At 45.0% G+C, this 18,394-nt stretch overlaps 4 protein-coding genes across 4 annotated transcripts; 1 reads left to right on the top strand and 3 right to left on the bottom strand.

The window, feature by feature from the left end:
• Positions 1–330: 330 nt before the first annotated feature.
• Positions 331–4,334, bottom strand: I203_107224 (uncharacterized protein; the record flags this gene model as incomplete). Its single annotated transcript, XM_019145309.1, has 8 exons — positions 331–369; positions 435–1,229; positions 1,287–3,265; positions 3,323–3,437; positions 3,499–3,568; positions 3,627–3,947; positions 4,033–4,150; positions 4,322–4,334. 8 exons carry the CDS (start codon positions 4,332–4,334, stop codon positions 331–333), a joined length of 3,450 nt encoding a protein of 1,149 aa, XP_019005128.1.
• Positions 4,335–5,104: 770 nt separating this feature from the next.
• On the top strand, positions 5,105–9,440 carry I203_107223 (uncharacterized protein; the record flags this gene model as incomplete). Its single annotated transcript, XM_065518149.1, has 16 exons — positions 5,105–5,361; positions 5,423–5,561; positions 5,622–5,887; positions 5,953–6,076; positions 6,142–6,639; positions 6,710–6,847; positions 6,915–7,005; positions 7,064–7,165; positions 7,235–7,530; positions 7,620–7,716; positions 7,779–7,870; positions 7,939–8,062; positions 8,167–8,670; positions 8,742–8,866; positions 9,025–9,207; positions 9,327–9,440. The coding sequence occupies 16 exons, from the start codon at positions 5,105–5,107 to the stop codon at positions 9,438–9,440; spliced, it is 3,150 nt and encodes a 1,049-aa protein (XP_065372879.1).
• Positions 9,441–9,979: 539 nt separating this feature from the next.
• On the bottom strand, positions 9,980–12,163 carry I203_107222 (uncharacterized protein; the record flags this gene model as incomplete). Its single annotated transcript, XM_019145307.1, has 5 exons — positions 9,980–10,436; positions 10,530–10,819; positions 10,961–11,199; positions 11,265–11,370; positions 11,516–12,163. 5 exons carry the CDS (start codon positions 12,161–12,163, stop codon positions 9,980–9,982), a joined length of 1,740 nt encoding a protein of 579 aa, XP_019005126.1.
• A 998-nt stretch (positions 12,164–13,161) lies between these two features.
• On the bottom strand, positions 13,162–15,912 carry I203_107221 (uncharacterized protein; the record flags this gene model as incomplete). Its single annotated transcript, XM_019145306.1, has 3 exons — positions 13,162–13,334; positions 13,415–14,532; positions 14,615–15,912. The coding sequence occupies 3 exons, from the start codon at positions 15,910–15,912 to the stop codon at positions 13,162–13,164; spliced, it is 2,589 nt and encodes an 862-aa protein (XP_019005125.1).
• Positions 15,913–18,394: the final 2,482 nt, after the last annotated feature.

Here is an 18,394-nt window from a genome sequence, read left to right as displayed (position 1 = left end):
TGAATACCTTCCATCTGCTGGCCTCACTTGTGTCAGTGCTTTCACTTGCTGCACCTAAAACTGTTCAATGTCCATGAATCGGTGCATGATGATGATTACTTGTACCTTTCTATGTATATATATATATACCACTACTACTCTCTCTTCTTTGTTTTTTTTTGCAAATCGTACCAAAATGTTGAGATATCTATAAACACGTGCTTCCAAAATATCGATGAAAATTAGAAATAAATACAAATTAAAATGAAAAAGGTTCTTATGAATGATGATGGAAGTAAGACGATTGGTTCCCGGCTTTGGCTTACGCTGCACACTGGACCATCGCTTCGATTAAGCGGAACCAGGTTGGAAGACAACTCGTTCTTGCATCTAATGATATCAAGTGACGTGTCAGTAATGATATCGCAAATTCATGATCTAGCGTATCAACTCACGTTGATGAAGATATCATCCGCAGGGTGTCTGTAAAGAGGTTGCTTGAGGAGTCTTTGATCGAGGTAATGACCGATGAAACCGATCGATCGACCCAAGACGAAAAGACCATTGAGGGTACCGCTCTTGAGGTATTCGGCAGCTTCCTCTTCGGTGAAGGCACCGGATCCGGAGAGCAAGTCACAGAATGAGGCAGCGATGGCACCATCGACGTTGAGGATAAGAGTGTTGGCTTTTTGGGTGGTTACATCCTCGACGGCAAGAGCGAAGTCCAAAGTCTTGTGAGATGGGAAGTGTTTCTTGACGTAGTCAACAACGAGGGTGACTCGGAGATCAGGGTTGGTCTTGGATTTGATCTTGTGTCCAATACCGGGAATAAGCTTGTTGGCTTTTCTGTTTTGGTCGACGAACTCTCTTGGGGTAAGTCCGGATGAGACACCTCGAGAAAATTCGGCAGCAGCACCATCAAGTGCACCACCGAATCGATCACCAATGGTCAAAAGACCAGCAACGAGGGAAGAGATGAGATCTTTACCCGCTCGAGCAGTGATGATGGTGTTCATAGCACCAGACACGGCAGGTCCGTGATCAGCAGTGAGTTGGAGAACCATCTCAATGAATTTACAAGCGAAAGCAGGGAGTCTTCGTTTGAACCAAAGCAATGAGATAACACCACCGATACCAAGCTCTTCCTTGAAAACATCGGAGATTCGCATACCGGCATACATGAGTTCTTGACCTCGCTCATCGGAGATGGTGGAGATGAAAGCAGCGGGTTTTCGGATAAGACCAAGTTTCTAATAAAGAATATGATCAGCAATCGCGTCGTTCATATCGAAACGGGGCATACTCACTGAAGCCCATTGGTAGTCCATAGGGATTTGAGGAGGTTCAATTTCAGCTTTGGGTACGATGGCACCAGCTGAAACGAGTTTCTGATAAGTGGCCTTGAGGACTTCAGGGAGGTCTTCGAAGGTGTCGGGAACGATGAATCCCGCAGCTTTCATAGCTCTGTTCTTGGCATCAGCGGTTTCCAAGTCAGAGTTGGCCATAGAACCGGCATGACCGAATTGAACCTCGGAGGTGAACATCTTGGCACAAGTACCGATAGCCCAAGCGACAATAGGCTTTTTAATGATACCTTTCTTGACAGCTTCGATGACTCGGTATTCTTCGGTACCACCAACTTCACCCAAGAGTAAGAGTAATTTACATTCGGGATCAGCCTCGTATCTTAGTAAGTGGTCGATGAAGGAGGTACCGGGGTATCGGTCACCCCCAATAGCAACACCTTCGTAAACACCGTTGGTGGTGTAAGAGAGAATGTTGTTCAACTCGTTGGACATACCACCAGATTTGGAGACGTAACCGACGGAACCAGGTCGGTAGAGTTTACAAGCGATAAGGTTGTCCATCATACCACCGGTGTTACCGATTCTGAAACAACCAGGTTTGATACCTCCTACAGTAGCAGGACCAATGATGATGACTTCCTTCTTAACAGCGAGGTGGAGAAGTTCTCGAGCATGTCTTTCAGGTACACCTTCAGCGATGATACCGATAGCTTTGATTTGAGGGTAGGTGAGGATATCGAGGGTAGAAGCGTAGACTGATCGAGAAGATGAGAAGTTGACAACTACATCAACATCTGGGTGCTTCTTGATGGCCTCACCGACGGAGGTGTAGACTGGGAGAAGGGTTTCTTTGGTACCCCAGTAGAACTTTTGGATGTGGTGACCACCGAATGGGTAGATCATAGCAGCGACGGAAGGGGTCTTTCGGCCACATGAGAAGTCGAAATCAAGCATTCCTTGGATGGCTCGGGGTTGAAGACCGAAGACGAAGGATCTGGTGTGCTCGTCGAAAGGTCGGAACCAAGGACGAGAGCCGAGCTTCTCAGTTTCAAATCTGACGATGTGATCGTTGGGCTGTTCTCGAGAACCGTCAGGTTTGACGCTGCCGACAGTGGATGGTTCACCGGACCCAGGGAGGGGAGCTGGGCTGTTGGCAGAGGGCGAAGCAGGGGACGAAGCAATAGGAGTTACGTCTCGGGTAGCGGCAGAGGCAGGTCGTTGAATACCGAGAGCCATAGGGACGATAGCAGTGATAGGGGATTCGGGACCGTAGACCTTCATGGGGACACCGATGGATTCACCACAGAGTCGCATGGCTTTGAGACCTTCTTGGTAGTTAGGACCAGCTCTTCTAACCCAGATGGAAACCTTGTGTCGGAGAAGACCTTCCTTGAATTGCTTGAGAGCTCGGATGATACCTTTGAAGGTAGCAGCGACGTCTGAGAAGTTGGCAGCACCACCTCCAATGATGAGTACTTTACCCTCAGGGTGAGGTTCACCTCGGACGATCAAGTCGATAATGGTCTTGGCGTATTCATATGTTTGACCTTCCGTCGGAGCTCCCGAGTATTCACCGTAGTTGGCAAGTTCGTGGGCGAAACCAGCAGCAGCGATAGCATCGGAGTAGACGACAGAGGCACCACCACCAGCGACCATTGTCCATACTCGACCGGCTTGGTTGAGAACGGTAAGTTTGAGGGAAGCACCAGTTGAGGCATCGAGTTTCTGGATGTAAGCTTCCTCTTTAGTCAAATCTCGACCGAAAGGAGCGGGCCAGACCATAGGAGGTCCTCGATCAGCCTTGATAGCGGAGGAGCCGGCGGAGGGGGTGACGGTGTCTCGAGCGACAGCCCATTTAGGTCCACAGAGGAAGTCGGCGGTTTGATCGAGCTTGGCAGCCATGTCGAGGTAGTGAATTTCGGAGGGTTTGCCTTCAGCAGCGTCGAGAACAACGAGAGGGTTGATTTCGAGGTAGGCGACTAAAATGAAAGCGTTCATCAACATACACTCAAGTGACTGATGCCAATTTTACTCACAGTGCAAGTCAACGTAGACAGCGTAGAGTCTGATCAAGAAATCGGCAAGGACATCTTGCTTGGCAGGAGCGACATTGGCGAGAAGGGTGCTGATGAGGTTCTCTCGGGTAGGGAACTGCGATTGCTTGAATCAGCTTGGCTCGGTCACACCCTGAGGGTGATGAAAAGACACTCACCTCCTCACCGACAGGTAAGAGCAACTTCAAAGCCTTAGCATCAACATCTCCAACATCGACACCACCCTCGCTATAGACACCTCGTCAGCTCATTGTGGTATGTAAAATATCAAGGGAAGAGAACTCACTGGGTGAAGAGAATCCAGTCACCTTCTCTGGTAGAGTTGATACAGACGTAGTATTCAGTCTCAGCAGGGTGAGGGCAGAAAGGTTCAATGATGAAGGTATTGAGGGTACCGGTTGTTGATTCGACAGTTACGGGTTTACCGGCTCTTTGTTCAATCCAAGCACCAGTCTCTTCCCATCCCTTGTTGAGGCAGAGGAGACCGGCCTTTCCTCTTCGCTTGATGAGTTGATCAGGCTTTCCGACGAGCTTGGAGGTGAACACCCAGTCAGGGAGACCTTGACCTGGTTTGATAGGAGGGGAGAGTTGCTTGGTGACGGGATCCCTATAATGCAAGTAATCAGCATTGAATTCACTGTACTCGCAATAAAGGGACGTGGGAATGATAGAATGGACATGAATATGCTTACCATTCTACTTGAGCTACTTGAGCAGCTGAGAGAGAAGATTCACTCTTAGTTGGGATAGGAGTAGGGGATCGGTTGAGCCAGTAGGAAACGAGCTGCTTGGCGTCGAACTCTCGGATAGCTATTGCAGAATAATGTAGTCAGCATCTAGCTAGTGCGAGGCAGTAGGGCGATGATCATTGAATTGGACAGGATTGGTGGGTGTCCAAAATTTCAAGTGTGTCAAGGGGTCTGTGCAGTTTCGGCCGGAGGAGAAGAGCTGAGTGTGATAGTTGGGTAAGTATGTACTTACCTTTGGTAGACATGATGAAAGAGAGAGAGGAGAGAGTCGCGAGAGTAGTTTCAGGTTTCTTTATGGTCGTCAGGTCATTGAGCGTAGAAGGGATAGAAGGTATGATATCAGCTCAAGTCTCAAGTTCAACTTTTTTTTCGGTGGTCGGTTAAACCGAAAGCGTGTCGCGACTCACGTTTCAAGTTGTGACCTTTTTGAGGAAAGAAACAGGAGGAGAGAAACGGAAAGAGAGAAGAGAGAGAAAGAGAAAAAGGCAGGGAGGTGATCACTAAAGCTGTAAAAAGCTGAAGAAAAGAAGAGAAGAGAGATCAAGAGGATAGGGTGTCAAGGTGTTTATATGAACGAGAGCAGTGAGTACGGTGGTGGTGGATGTTGGTGGAATGGTACGAGACCGTGGGTGAATCCGACTGTAGGCTCGTGCGGGATTATGCTCCCCCATAACCCTGGTGTCCCCACGTGGACTTGATCGAGATATCACTGTAATTCATCCCCAACATCAGCAAGGATTCAGGGTAGATTACGATTAGGATCAGCTTGGGGGATGGATGCGGAGTATGCCGCCTACTCGTAGCACCCACAATTGGGGAATTATCCCGTGTTTGTATTTGCTGGGTTTTATCCCGTCAATGGGTTAAAGTCTCGCGTGGGATAGGGGAATGTGGAGGTCGAGAGGGGTTCGAAGTCAACTTGTAAATAAACCAGCGCAAGTAGACAGCAAAATCACATTACTGGACTGAAACATCCACTCACCGTATCGCAGCAAGGGAGATCTCAAGAACCAAGATGTCAGAACCAGCTCTGGTACGCTCCGCAGAACTATCAACGGCAGAGATACCCATCGATCCCACCTTGTTGGCGGAAGATGCAGCAGCCGAAGAGCAATTCGAAGCTGAACAGGAAGCTGGTCAATCGAGTGATGAAGGCACGAGCGAATTGAACGAATGGTCCGGTGCCGAAGATGATTATGCGCCAGATGATCAGGAAGATGAGCAGCCTAAAGCTGTACCATCAAGGACGGGCAACGATGATGCTGTATTTGAGCAAGTTTTACTTGTGTCTAAATTGACGTCTGTTCCTTTACTTTGCTAATTCGATTCATAGTCGTCTAGCAGGATTCGTCTCTCGAGCTATCCCATCAGGTGCATCAGGTGATTTAGGCGGAAGAGACTTCCAGAGAGAAATCGCTTTGGCAGATGCAGAAGAATTACCTCAACCTGCTCGTCGTCGTAGAATACAGAAAGTCAGTCATACCCATCATACAATGATCATAGCAAACTGACTTGCTTGTTTCGGTTTCCAGCCAAGAAGAATACATAAACCTTCACATGAAGTTACCCGACTGTTAGGTCAAGGAAACTTCCACAATTTGAATGAAGAGTTTCATGAAGCTATCGAGATATATTTGGAGGTTATAAGGCATGATCCATACATTAGTGCAGCATGGGCATCATTGGCTACTTGTTATGAAGATCTGGGAGATCCAGAAAAAGCAAGACAGATGAGATTTTTAGGAGCTCATATAGATAATGATGAGGAGACATGGAAAGAACTGGCTTATCAATTCAAGTGAGATTTCACTGCTTTTCTCGCGTATAAGACAATCAGCTCATTCTGGTTTATGATATGATTAGGCAAACCGGTCAACAAGACCAATGTGTTTACTGTTTACGAAAAGCTTTGAAATTCAATCCGTCCGCTACAGAATTGTTGTTCGATTTGGGTATCATATATGTCGCTCAAAGGCAGAAAACAAGGGTAAGCTGTCCCATTCGAAAGAATTTTCAAAGAATGCTATAAGCTTACTATCCTTCATCCAACAGGCAAGTGATGTATTCAGAAAACTCGTCAAGACTGAATATTTTGCTCGTCACTTCGATGTCATCATGGAATTCCACCAAGTCATGATCGACATGAACCAAAGGCCGTTTGTTGTGCAAGTTATGAGGGAAGCTTTTGATTGGCACATCAAGACTTTCGATGCTGGACCCGGTTCTGCACCTTTGGTATCTGGATTGATACCTAATACAATGACGATTGAAAGGGTCATCGATCTAGTGGATGATTTCATGATATTGGATGATTTAGATCAAGCGTTGGAGGTTGTGAGGAAAGGACAAAGATGGTTACAAGGTAGGAAAGGGCAGAAGAATTGGGATAATTATGATAAAGAAGATAGGGAGTATGATCCACCTCAGACTCCTAGGTATAATCCAGAAACGAAAGAAATGGAAGATAATGAAGGGTTCGAGTTGGATGTGCAACTGAGGCATAGATTGGCATTGATTAGATTGAGATTGGGTGATCATGAAGAAGCTATGGTACGCTCATCATGCGGATCTCCTTCTGGTGTAAGAGCTTTCAGCTAAAACATTTCTCCACATTTTGTAGATACACGTGAATGAGATCCAAACACTTGACGTCCTGGCATATCACGCGCTGTTCGTTGAGCTAGGTGAAGCACTAATGAAATGTGAATTATGGGATAAAGCTTTAGATTGTTATGCTTCTATACAAGAATGTGAGGAGGTGAGTGAATACATACTCATTATGTTGCTCTTCACATTCGTACTCACTGACTCCATGATGTGTATAGCTACCAGACAGTACAGACGAAGTATACAATGTTGGTATATGTCACCATCAGCTCAGAGACCTGCAGCAAGCTCAGGATGCATTGCAATGGGGTGAGTCAGCTGAATATAGGACGACCAGCTTGCACAAGCTGATGTCATGCTTTCAAAGTGGTGGACAATGCTCCTGATAATATCGCTGCCCGATTACGTCTCGCAAATGTCTTGGAAGATATGGGTAAGAAGTCCGAGGCACTTGACCTAGTCTCAGATAGTATGTCGATCTCCCTTTTTCAAGTCCATACTTGATAAGCTACGTTGACATGGTGATCATGATATCTAGTCATTCGATCGAGAGCCCACCGAGAGAAAGACAAACATTCCATCCGACGACCTTCAGCCTATATGATAGAAGACGATCAAGCCACTCGGGCGGAGAGATCGGCCAACAAGAAACTGACAAAGAGGATACTGGAAGATCAAATGAGATCTCAGATGCAAAACCTATGGAAAGACGTACAAGATGCTGAGAGGGGTATAGAAGAAGGTGATATTGGTGCATTGGATAGGTTCATCAGTGCTGCCGGGACTATGATCGAGAATTATAGATTGAATAGAGGAAATTTCTCAAAATCAAGAGTGAGTTGGGTGTCCTCATCGCATCGAAAGTAGATGCCCGTCATGGGAGCATACATCGAGTGATGCTGATTAGATGTTGGGAATGATAGGGAGTGGTCAGAGTGCTGAAGTCACGTAAATTCAAAAGAAATGATGTGGATTACCAAGCTAGAGAGATGCAAGATCGTTTAGAAAGAGTATTAGGTTGTGAGTAATATGTCAGTGTCATTAGATGTGTCCGCTCACCTGACAGTTTTGATCTCATCTAGTTGAGGATGACGAGGGCCCGGTACATATCACTTACCGACGAACTGAATTTTACGGATTGAACTATGAAGAATGGCTCACACTGACTGTCAAGGTAAGTCAATATACGTCGACCTGGGCTGTTAGTTCAATTGAGCTGATTTGGACATTGTCCATGTATAGTACTGCTGCGTACTCATGGTGAAAAGTGAAGAAGACATAGCAATGGATATACTCGAACATGTGATTTGGTCGGGTCTGTTCCACAACAGGAGATGTGAGGTGGCGTTAAGGTTGACGATGATAGGTAAGTAACTCATTTGGTTGCAGAATTGAGTCCCCAACTTCGAATCGTACTCCATAATCTCTCGTCATCGATCACCAGCTGATTGACTTTTTGTTACGCTCTAGCATGCGGAATGAGACTAAGAGCCTACGACAAAATCACTGATAGCTGTAAACGTCTCGCTCAGATGTATCAGTTCGACCCATCCCCTCTTTTACTCATGTTAAATTGCATTTCATCCGGTGGATTGAAAGCATTATCATCTTGGGGATCAATGAGTGTTCAGAATTTCGTTAGTAGGGAAATGAAAACGTTTGATGATGCCGTTTCGGATTTCAACATATTGAAGATCAGCGAAAAAGACCCTTCTTCATCCGCGAAAGAAGGATCTACAACGATGAGATTACATTATAGTGCACCTACTGGGCGATGGGCAGTGAATCGAGGTGGGAAATTCGATGATGACATCCATCAAGAACAAGATGATCACAATGAAGAAGAATCAAATGAAATTGATAACGATGAAGAGAAGAAGAAAAAACCAGATTTACCCAAAAAGCCAACGGCTTATTGGTATATCCTACATGGTCAACAGATGTTGACTAATAAAAGTTATCAGAGTGCTTTATGTGAGTGATATTTCAGCTTGTAATGGATAATGGTAATAACTTTCAGCTGATATACGTTTTTGGGTTTCCAGTCTATTTGTTCAGAGCATATGAACTTGATCAATATCATCCTTTCATTTGTTTACTCATCGCTCAATCATTTTTCGGTAGAGCAATGAATAGACAGAGTGATAATAGGAATTATCAACTTGCTCAGGTGAGTTGCGATTGATATGGAGATGGAGCTTCCATCGAAACATGATTCTCATTGATTTTATTTCAATTCTCAAATCCAAAATCACCCTTTTCCCCTTTTTATTCCTGGATTGGATGGAATCGCTGATGAGAGAGAATACCCCTTACTTAAACCGATAGGGAATGGCATTTTTAACTCGATATCGTAAATTATCATCACCCGATCCCATCACTCAAGAACAAGTGGAATACAACTACGGAAGATCGTTTCATGGTATAGGTATAAACCACTTGGCTGTCAGTCATTATGAGAGAGTATTAAAGAGTATTGAGAAAAGGATGGAAAACAGTTTGGATCCTGATGTGAGTCAGCTTTTCGTTGTCTATCAAAAAATCATTACGCACAAATGAAGAAAGAAGAAACAGTATGCTATGGCATAACGGAATTTTCAGGGCTGATGTGTCATCATATCTGTGTATAGGCAATAAGATCAAGCTCCCTAGCATACCAATCAGCACATAATTTGATTTTATTATATGCTATCTCGGGTAATCATAAATTGATTAAAGAGAAATCAAAATGGTTAGCCATTTAATTTTTGTATGATATAGGAATCGAATTGTGTCGTGGGCGAGATTATCCATGATAAACAATGTACTCTGGTTGTACATACAGTATTGTAAACTACCTCGACGAAAAGTTGATTTTGTATATTTGTAATCTATATGTACCGTATGTCAAATTGTGAAAGCCTTTAAGGATTGCATGTTGTCTATTGTCCGAGGATTCCACACTTTCATACATTCAAACTGTATCTCGTGATTTATCTTTCGATCTTTGATCTTGCTGAGTTAGTAAGAAAACACCAATCAGAGATGGACGTTTCTAAGACAAATCGAATCGACAGGATACATGGATATTTGTTCATGTATAATCGTATAAAGGGTTTTGGGGAGAAAAAAATGATGAAAGAAATTGATCAATCGATATATTTGTAAGGAAAAAAGTGAATGATATGAATGTCCTAGAATGGTATAAAGTCCTATGAACCATTATCTTTTCCTTTCCGTCATAAGACTTGTATCAGTATCAACAGTCTGGTCATAAAATTTGACAAAACTGATAGATGCCATTCTACCTCCTCGATCTATTATTATGATCATCACTTGAAAAACTCAATACACTCTCATTATTAGCGTGATTACCCAATGGCGTCGAACTACCTCTAGTAACTACCTCACTATCGTAGTATCTACTATTGGTATTGACATTCCTATCCGTGTTAGCCAGAGAGGCATCCGATCCCGATCGCACATGATCGAAACTCGATCTGGGATTCGTAGGATCGTAAAGCGATACTCCACGAGTAGAAGCGTTGGCAGCGGAGTTGTATCCTGTCGTACGGGTCGTAGCTGTTGTCAGAGGTGGTGCCAATCCCGTCGAAGTTCCTGATGCTGAGCCATGAAGGTTGACAGATGATCCCCTACGGGATCCGTCGGCGGAGCCGGAATCGTACTCGTTCGGAAGATAGACGGAAGACCTGTTGAGAGCGGCTGCTGCTACGTTTGGTCCGTATTGAGCTGCAATTTGACTGAAGGACAAAAGTGTCAGCATGATATTTCAGAGCCCAAGAAGCAGGAGGAGGCAGAGGGGTGACAGATTGTTTGATCTAGTTCACACTCACCCTGCATACTCATCCATAATCACAGCCATAGAACCTAGATCCAACCTATATCTCTTGGGAGTCAACCCTTTACCGAACCTATACGTGATGTGATTGGAGCACAATAGACTCGTGACGATGATGAGTATATGGGCAGGAACGAGACCGAAGGAACATGCTACCCATATACTCAAGACATGTCTTTCGAGGTGAAGATACTTCGCTTTGCAGCCTGGTAAGTTGGATCGAGCATAACATAAGGGGGAGACTGTCGCTTCGACGAAAGGAGAGAAGTAACCACAGCATCGGAGCTATGTCAAACGAAAGATGATAATTAGTATACAGTTCAATCTAACACTAAATCTCTTCACGAGTGATCTAGTATTCTGCAAGCACCAACATGATAGAAACGCTTGTCATAGGAGTGGAGTGTAACGAGGTATATCACTCACAGCATCTTGAATCCTCAATCTACCTTCCGATCCCAGAGCTCTACTCCACTGACTATTGATCTTACCTTCCAAATTGAAGGTCTTCTGTTTGTAAGTCATATATCCAGGGGTGACCATCAGAGCCAGACAGATCCATAGCAATAAGGTATAAACAGCCAGGAAAGCTCGATTGTTTAGTAAGATACCAGCGTAGCCAATTAAAGAGGTAAGAACGATCACGGCGGCAGCTATTGTCGAGACTGCAGGAAGCCATATAACAAGGGTAAGCTTGAATTAGGCATTATGAGCATGCTGTTTGACTCACTAATAAGTTCAGTCCTGTTTCCTACTCTAATAACATCTGATTGGTAAAAAACGTTGAGCCAGACCAAGATAGCAGAGACGAGTGCGGTGATACCATATGCGATGAGCTGTGTGAGTCGGAGGGAAAGCAAAAAGGAATCAGCTGTCGTTCCAATCAATTTCATCGTACAAAGACCATCTTGGACCCGTCATGAAATTTTCAAATGATCCGAATCCTTAACCCAAGGTTCAAAATCCGAAACTACCACTCACAACAGTATTAGCTACAAACAGACACCATTTGAATCTATTCCATCTCAACTTCGGTTTCTTCTTCTTTAAACCACCTTTACCAATTTGAAAGACTACTCCCTCATCATCATCTACCGTTCCTGGCATTCCCATTCTCTGAGCATTCAATGCGAACGCATCCCTTCCTCCACCCTGTTTGGCTTTACGATATCGAGTTCGATCACCTGGTGAATGAAGTTTGGTGAATTTCGCAGGGACATAATTCAATGATAAACTAGATTGTCTATTCTTCATATCTTTATCCTTTTCCGCTCCTCCTCCAGCAGTAAGTAAAGAAGAAGAAGATCGACGCGAAGATAAAGATCCTTCATGAGGTACGAAAGGAGCAACGGGAGGGATCAGGTCATCATCGTTTCTGTAATTCACAGTCTGTTCATTCCCATGATGAGCGAATGAAGACATCCCTTCAGAGTTGGTAGGTGAGCTGGCTCTGTAGTTGTATCCGTACTGGGAGTTATGCGTATGAGTAGGTGAATTTGGATTAAGTAAAGTGGTGGAATTGGATGATCTCCTGATCCGTTCGTTATGCCCTGAGGAATGGGGGATAGGCAATTTAGACGCTAAGTTGAGTAATTTGGATCTTCTATTGCTGGTCTGTTCGTATGACATACTTGGTGAAGGGTTGTTTTCTATTTTGTATTCTTGACTTTGAGTTCGTTATTCGTTATTGTATGAGTGATATGGTATGGTACGGTATGGTATGGCTTGAGACCGGCGCGCTGGATGACCACATACACACTCAAAGTCTTATGCCGTTCGTTTCACTTTGTTCTTGGCGTTATTTATTGGTGATTGTTGTTGTTGACTCGGTGTACTGTTGCGAAATGTAAAGCTACACTAGTTTTATACCGAGACGATTGAGTGTATCATGTGAAAGATTAGAAAGACTGAGAGAGGGAGAGGAATGAATGAATCTACAGTATCTCTTTGTGTTCTTTTCTTCACCCGTTGCTGCTGCTATTGCTGTGCATTTCACGTTTGGAGTTTACGCGTGAAAGCGGTCTGGTCCGCATCATCATACCGTATGTATTATTCCAGCCACGTAGCATCATTACAGACCATAGACCCTGACTACTGCACTGTTAACCTGTAACAAAGATGCATAAGAGGCACAGCCATATACACATATACACATACAAGAACAAAGGTATATATAACATGATCAATCCGACCCCAATTCCGCAAGAAGACAGAGAATGAAACACCATGTACATGTGGGAGAGTCATCAAAACCGACAAGCCAAGAGATGGCACAGAAAGGACACACAGAGAGACAAAACAGATTGACGCGCAGTGGCAGAAGCAGAGAGGAAAATAGTAAGAAATCGTTATACGTTGATATGGTGTGTCGTTACAAGAAAGAGAAATGATCGTTATGTGATTCGTAGTCGTGAAAATTCGTTATCATATTTAATGTTGCTGCTGCGGGGTCATTATACTTTTAAAACCCCGCGTTTAAATACCAAAAGAGTGAATTTGGGTGATTTTGTATCCTGTTTGAGAGGTTGATCAGGAGTGCAGGGAGCGTGGCGAGTGATAGACTAGCTGGATCGACTGTTGGATTCAAGGGATATTCGATTCGAGATGCGTTGGACCATGATCGCCCGTCATGCACAACATCCATAACCACCTATATCTTTCCCTTCCAAATTAACTTTCCCATCTTTGGTGGGATCCACGAGCATCACGCTATTCTTCTTTCTCAGCACCCGCTCTCTTTCGATCTTATCCTTCTTCTCTACCAATAAAGAAGAGATAGATTCGAATAGTGCCTCTACGCCTATTCCAATCAACCGTATCAGCTGTGCTGATCGTCAATCTGCAAGGGCCATTGAGAATGCGATTGCCGTTTTGACTCACCCTGTCCAGATAGAGCACTACATTCGCCTAGCCTGATACCTTCCACATCCACACCCCAACCTAGACCTTCTCCGTGTCCCTCTTCCTCCTGGCGAGATCCTGCACCTCTGAAAGGCTGTTCAGACCCATCACCGTATAATCTCGGATCTCTACCTAAACTACCTCCTCTTCTCCTATTCCCCCCGACCGACGAAGACTGCTGTTTCTTAAAACCCGATGTGGACCCGGAGCCGGAGCCTGAGCCTGATCCTGTACTAGCAGATAAAGGTGTAACGAGTAATTCACCAGATTGTTTCTTCTTTACACCATCTCCAAATTCTCCTAAAGTCTCAGCCGCACCAGGTCCTTGACCCATCTTCCAGGATCTCGAAGACCAATCTTCAGATTTTCTTCTATCCCTACTCCCATATCCATTCTCACATGGATTGTCCGACAACGGTGTACTGTCATATCGAGGTCTAGGACAATCAGAGGTCCGTGAACTATCATGATATTGTCTAGGAGAAATTGGCGCTTCAGCCAGTTGAGCGAGAGAGGAAGCGGCACCTGAGAAACTAGTCGTGCGAGATAATCCCAATACACCAGATATAGAAAACCGACTGGATCGACTGGATCGATGGCCCATCATGGCCGATGCAGGGGTGATCTGGGGTCCGACCGGATCTGTAAAAGTAGCTGAAGTGGGTTTGGTAGGAGATTGAAGCGAGGGAAAGGCAAGTTTTGACGGTGAGGTAGGCGAGAGGAACTTGACGGATGGAGGTGATGAAGAAGTTTTCACTTTGACAGGTGTAAGTTTACCTCGAGCACTGTCGGCAGAGATGTTCTTGGGGATGGGAAACGGTAGACCTGGGCTAGGTCGACGAGGAGTCTCGATTGGTCGAGGAGCTGGGACGGGAGGTGTCGCTTGACCTAAAGACGAAAGAGCACCGTAAGAGTGAGATCGTATAGGTGGTCCGGCGCTGTTCAGGTTCTGGTCGGAAGGAGCAGGGGATGTATTTCGATGAACGGTTGTTGATGCTCTGAACAGCGATCGAGGTGGTGGGGAGAGAACGATGTTAGGTTCTGGGGCAGGCGGTGGTTTAAGCCATGTTTTAATGGTCGATCGAGCTTCCTCGAAACTGCAAAAGAGCAGAAAGGAAATCAACCACTATTCCCCGATGATGATCTACTACCCATGTTCTGATTTGAAGTCAGACTCACGTTATCACTCTATCCTTGCTCAAATCTATCTTCGCTCCAACCACAAAAATCACAGTTTCTTTCGGTACAGTCCTACCCAACTCTTCCAACCAGCTTCTCACATCTTGAAAACTCTGTCTATCTGAAATATCATAGACCAAAACACAGACATGTGCACCTCGATAATAAATCGGCGCCATCGACCTGAACCTTTCTTGGCCGGCTGTATCCCAAATCTGCAACTTCACCCTCGTCCCATCATGTACTAATTTTCTCGTATGTAAGGAAGATCCTATAGTGGCCGGAGCAGGAGTAGGCGAAAATATCCTAGTGGTATATCTCAAGATCAGAGAAGTCTTTCCAACGCCTTGAGAACCAAGTAAGACGACTTTAGCTTCTAAACCATCTGGACCTCCTAGATCTGGAGGGGGCATATCATTATTGTTTGCTGACAATGAGATAGGACCCATGCGCGGTGGCGTGTTGGCACTAGCATCACTCAAAGCTCTAGTCAGACCTTGGGAACCTATTGGACCATGCGATGCTTGTCGGGGCAAAGGCGGTATGTGATTTCGCAATTTCGCTCTAGAATCTGCACTTCGACTTTCCTGCATCCTGACTGACTGGGGTGCAGGATAAGCGGTATGACTCCTTCTAGGTCGAGGTGGTGGACCCATCGACTTTGGTCTGGGATTTTTACCTTCCGAAGATACTTTGGCAGGAGCGGTCTGAGGTATAGATTCTAATCCGCTTTTCGACCTAGTCCGTGGCGGGGGAGTCTCGATTGCTGGTGTTTGGTCTGAATTTGAGACGACCGGAACTCGTCTAGGGGTTATATCAGAATGTAAGTGGGATTGAGTAGAAAGCTGAAGATGTGTTTGGTTGTGGTCTAAGAAGCTGATTTCGTAAGGACTATCATCGGCGGGCGGAGCAAGCTTGATCATCATTGTCGGGCTGAGCATTTTACTCGTTGGAGGCGATGGATCTGGTGTAGGCGGCAGAGGTACCTGAGGTGAGACTTCGGGTGTGATAGCAGGCAGACTGACTGGAGAACCTTTGGGTGCAGGAGGCGCAGCTACTGAGCCCAGAAGATGGGATGACATATCGACAGCGGGGGGTGGACCAAGGGCAGAGAATGATTGTGGAGCGGGATAAGGCGATGTATGTCGATGTTGGAATATTGGGAAGGGTATCGGGTGTGGTTCCGGACCAGGTATAGGAGGAGGTAATTCTGCGTGAGCTGACGCCGAGCCTGAAGGTACATAGAGCTCTGTATCGGAAAATGGTTGATGAGGTAGTGGTGAAGCTACGACACTCATCTTGCCGAGTCTAGTAAGACACTGTAAGTATCTATCTTTTATCGTATGAACAGCTCCAATGGACCGAGTAGGGGCGAGAGAGAGAGAGGGGACAGAAAATTTCGTCCGGAAAAAGACCAAATTGGTCTAAGTGATATGACGGGATGGATCTGAGCGGCGGAGTTGAATGATGATCTACTTGTAGGAACGAGGACCTAATCCTCAGGTCGATCTGTGCGCAACGAACGGGTCGTATAGTCAGCGATCGTAAGGGCAAGGGGCGCAATCACATCAGATATTCAGTGCATGAGGTGATAGGAAAATAGAGGAATCGAAGGGTATTTACCAGATGAAACGTTTTGCTGAATGGTCACAGACCTCTTGTTATGGAACAAATGAGTTGGATTCGAAAAATGGCGCCGACTAGACTAGACATGTAAATGTCGAGTTGGTCGACAAGTAAAGCACGTCTAGTCCGACGAATGATGATGTTGTGATGATGATGATAAATGATAACAATGAATGGTGTGTCGGATAAAGAAGAAGGGATATAACCTGACTGGGAGCTGGGGTGACAAAGGATTCACTAAGTGGGTTGATCGTCTAGACGTCAGCAGTCTGTTCCGCGGTGAATAATCAACCATCAATCATCTGCACCGGTCATATAAAGTGGGGGAAAGAAGCTAATGAAAGACAGAGATTGATGATCAGGGGTTTAGATGAGTTCGAGTGGCAAGAGCATATGAGCTCCGCTGATTATCAAAGACTGTTATATCCTATTTGTTGAGTGATGAGGCGAGATGGGAGGTGAAGACACTCACCTTGTCCACTACGTCCCGGTCAAATGGTTATAGTCGGTGGAATGACAGATACCTTTGGTGACTGTGGATGACAGGGGTGAGAAAGAGATTGTACCAGTGTAATCAAGCCAAACTTCACCTCCCGATGAATTTCTGTAATGTCTATTCCTTGTGTTACTGGGACTCATACAATGTGAAGATCCGTCCGTCCGTCTGTCTTAGTATCCCTTTCGTAGATCTCGTGATTGGTGTTCCGACAAAGGGGGAAGGGGTGATGTATCGCCTGTGTTGTATTGTATTATAATGATATATATGGAAGAAGAATGGATGATATCAAAACGTCGAGAGGTTTTAAGATATGTCTTCTTTACGATGTAAGATTTTCTTCTAAGCTGTGTAACATCTATGATCTAAGTGTGAACCAACGTGCTGTAGCGAGAGCAGAGTGGGGCAAGATGATGGTGATGGTGGCAAGTGCAATGAAATCTTTTTCTCCTCCTAGACCTATCCGGTATCGGTTTTGATGACGAGATGGATGTGTATGTTTGATGGGACTGGAACCTCTTCTCCCTTCAGCTGACTCGTAATCCCAAGATCAAAGATCAAACGAGACTTTCTTCCGTCTTCCACCACTTGACTCCTCTGTGATGGTTTGAGATGATGTGATGGTATGTAAGAGGTAAAGAAGGGTTGATGAAGATTCCTTTTTCCTATTGTTATTGTTATTGTTTACCCCTTATGATCGAGTGATGGTGATGGTGATGGTGAATGAACCAGGCAGTCCAGGATCCCTTTGATCCGCTAATACCGTACTTCCGTAACTTGAAAGGACCGTGCGTCTGATTTTGATGAAGACGTTGATATACACTTCTATCGATACACACACTGTCTGCTCATTTGTAACTTAGCTTGGTGTATCGATTCCTGGATTAAAAGAGTGAAGAAGGTTGATTGTGATTGATGTGATGGCTGAGTCCCAAGGTGAATATGCGACAATTGACCAGGATTGCGGGGTAACAAACGAATGTGAACGAGTGATTGTTGTTACCGTCGCGTCGAGTAGGTTACAGGAAACCAAGAACAGAAAAGATGATGAACAAACTAATAGATACAGTCACTCCAGGAGCGTCGACTTGATTCGACAGATCTCTCAAGAAGAAATTACAGCAAGTAGAAATGAATAGATAACGAGAACCGATAACATAAGGAGGACATGAACATGGATTCATAGGACGTAAGCACAGCAGCGAGAAAGGAACAAGTTAGGGAACGGCTTGTCAGGGTTTGTTGGTTTTACCTGATGGATGTTTAAATTGTTTGTTTGGTCAAAAAGGCACGTCCCATCGTCCGAAAAGGACTTTTAAGGTTTTATATGTGGACTACGCCGCTCTTCTCAAACATTAGAAGAGAAGAATTCTTGTACCGTGGTTTTAAGGTGTGGCATGAACGGGACGATCATGCGGGTATGCAGTCAGAGAAAAGGGGGATCTTGGCAAGAAGAAAACCAACGAATACATGCATGACATCCGTTCGTCGAGCTCAAAAACATCTTGTATCGACCGTCTATTTTGGAGAAAGTCAAAATGTCGCTTTTATACGCAGGCTGAGAACGACAGTACTGTATTAGTGACCCATTGTGCCTTTGAGAGGAAGCAAAATCACCCTGTTTCATATGCCTCTTTTAGCGTAGTGGCTGATCAGCA

The sequence above is a fragment of the Kwoniella mangroviensis genome, chromosome 2 (genome assembly GCF_000507465.2).
Source record: "Kwoniella mangroviensis CBS 8507 chromosome 2, whole genome shotgun sequence".
NCBI classification, from domain to species: domain Eukaryota; kingdom Fungi; phylum Basidiomycota; class Tremellomycetes; order Tremellales; family Cryptococcaceae; genus Kwoniella; species Kwoniella mangrovensis.
The sequence above is the reverse complement of the archived record's forward strand: the minus strand, read 5'-3'. Positions and strand labels throughout refer to the sequence as shown.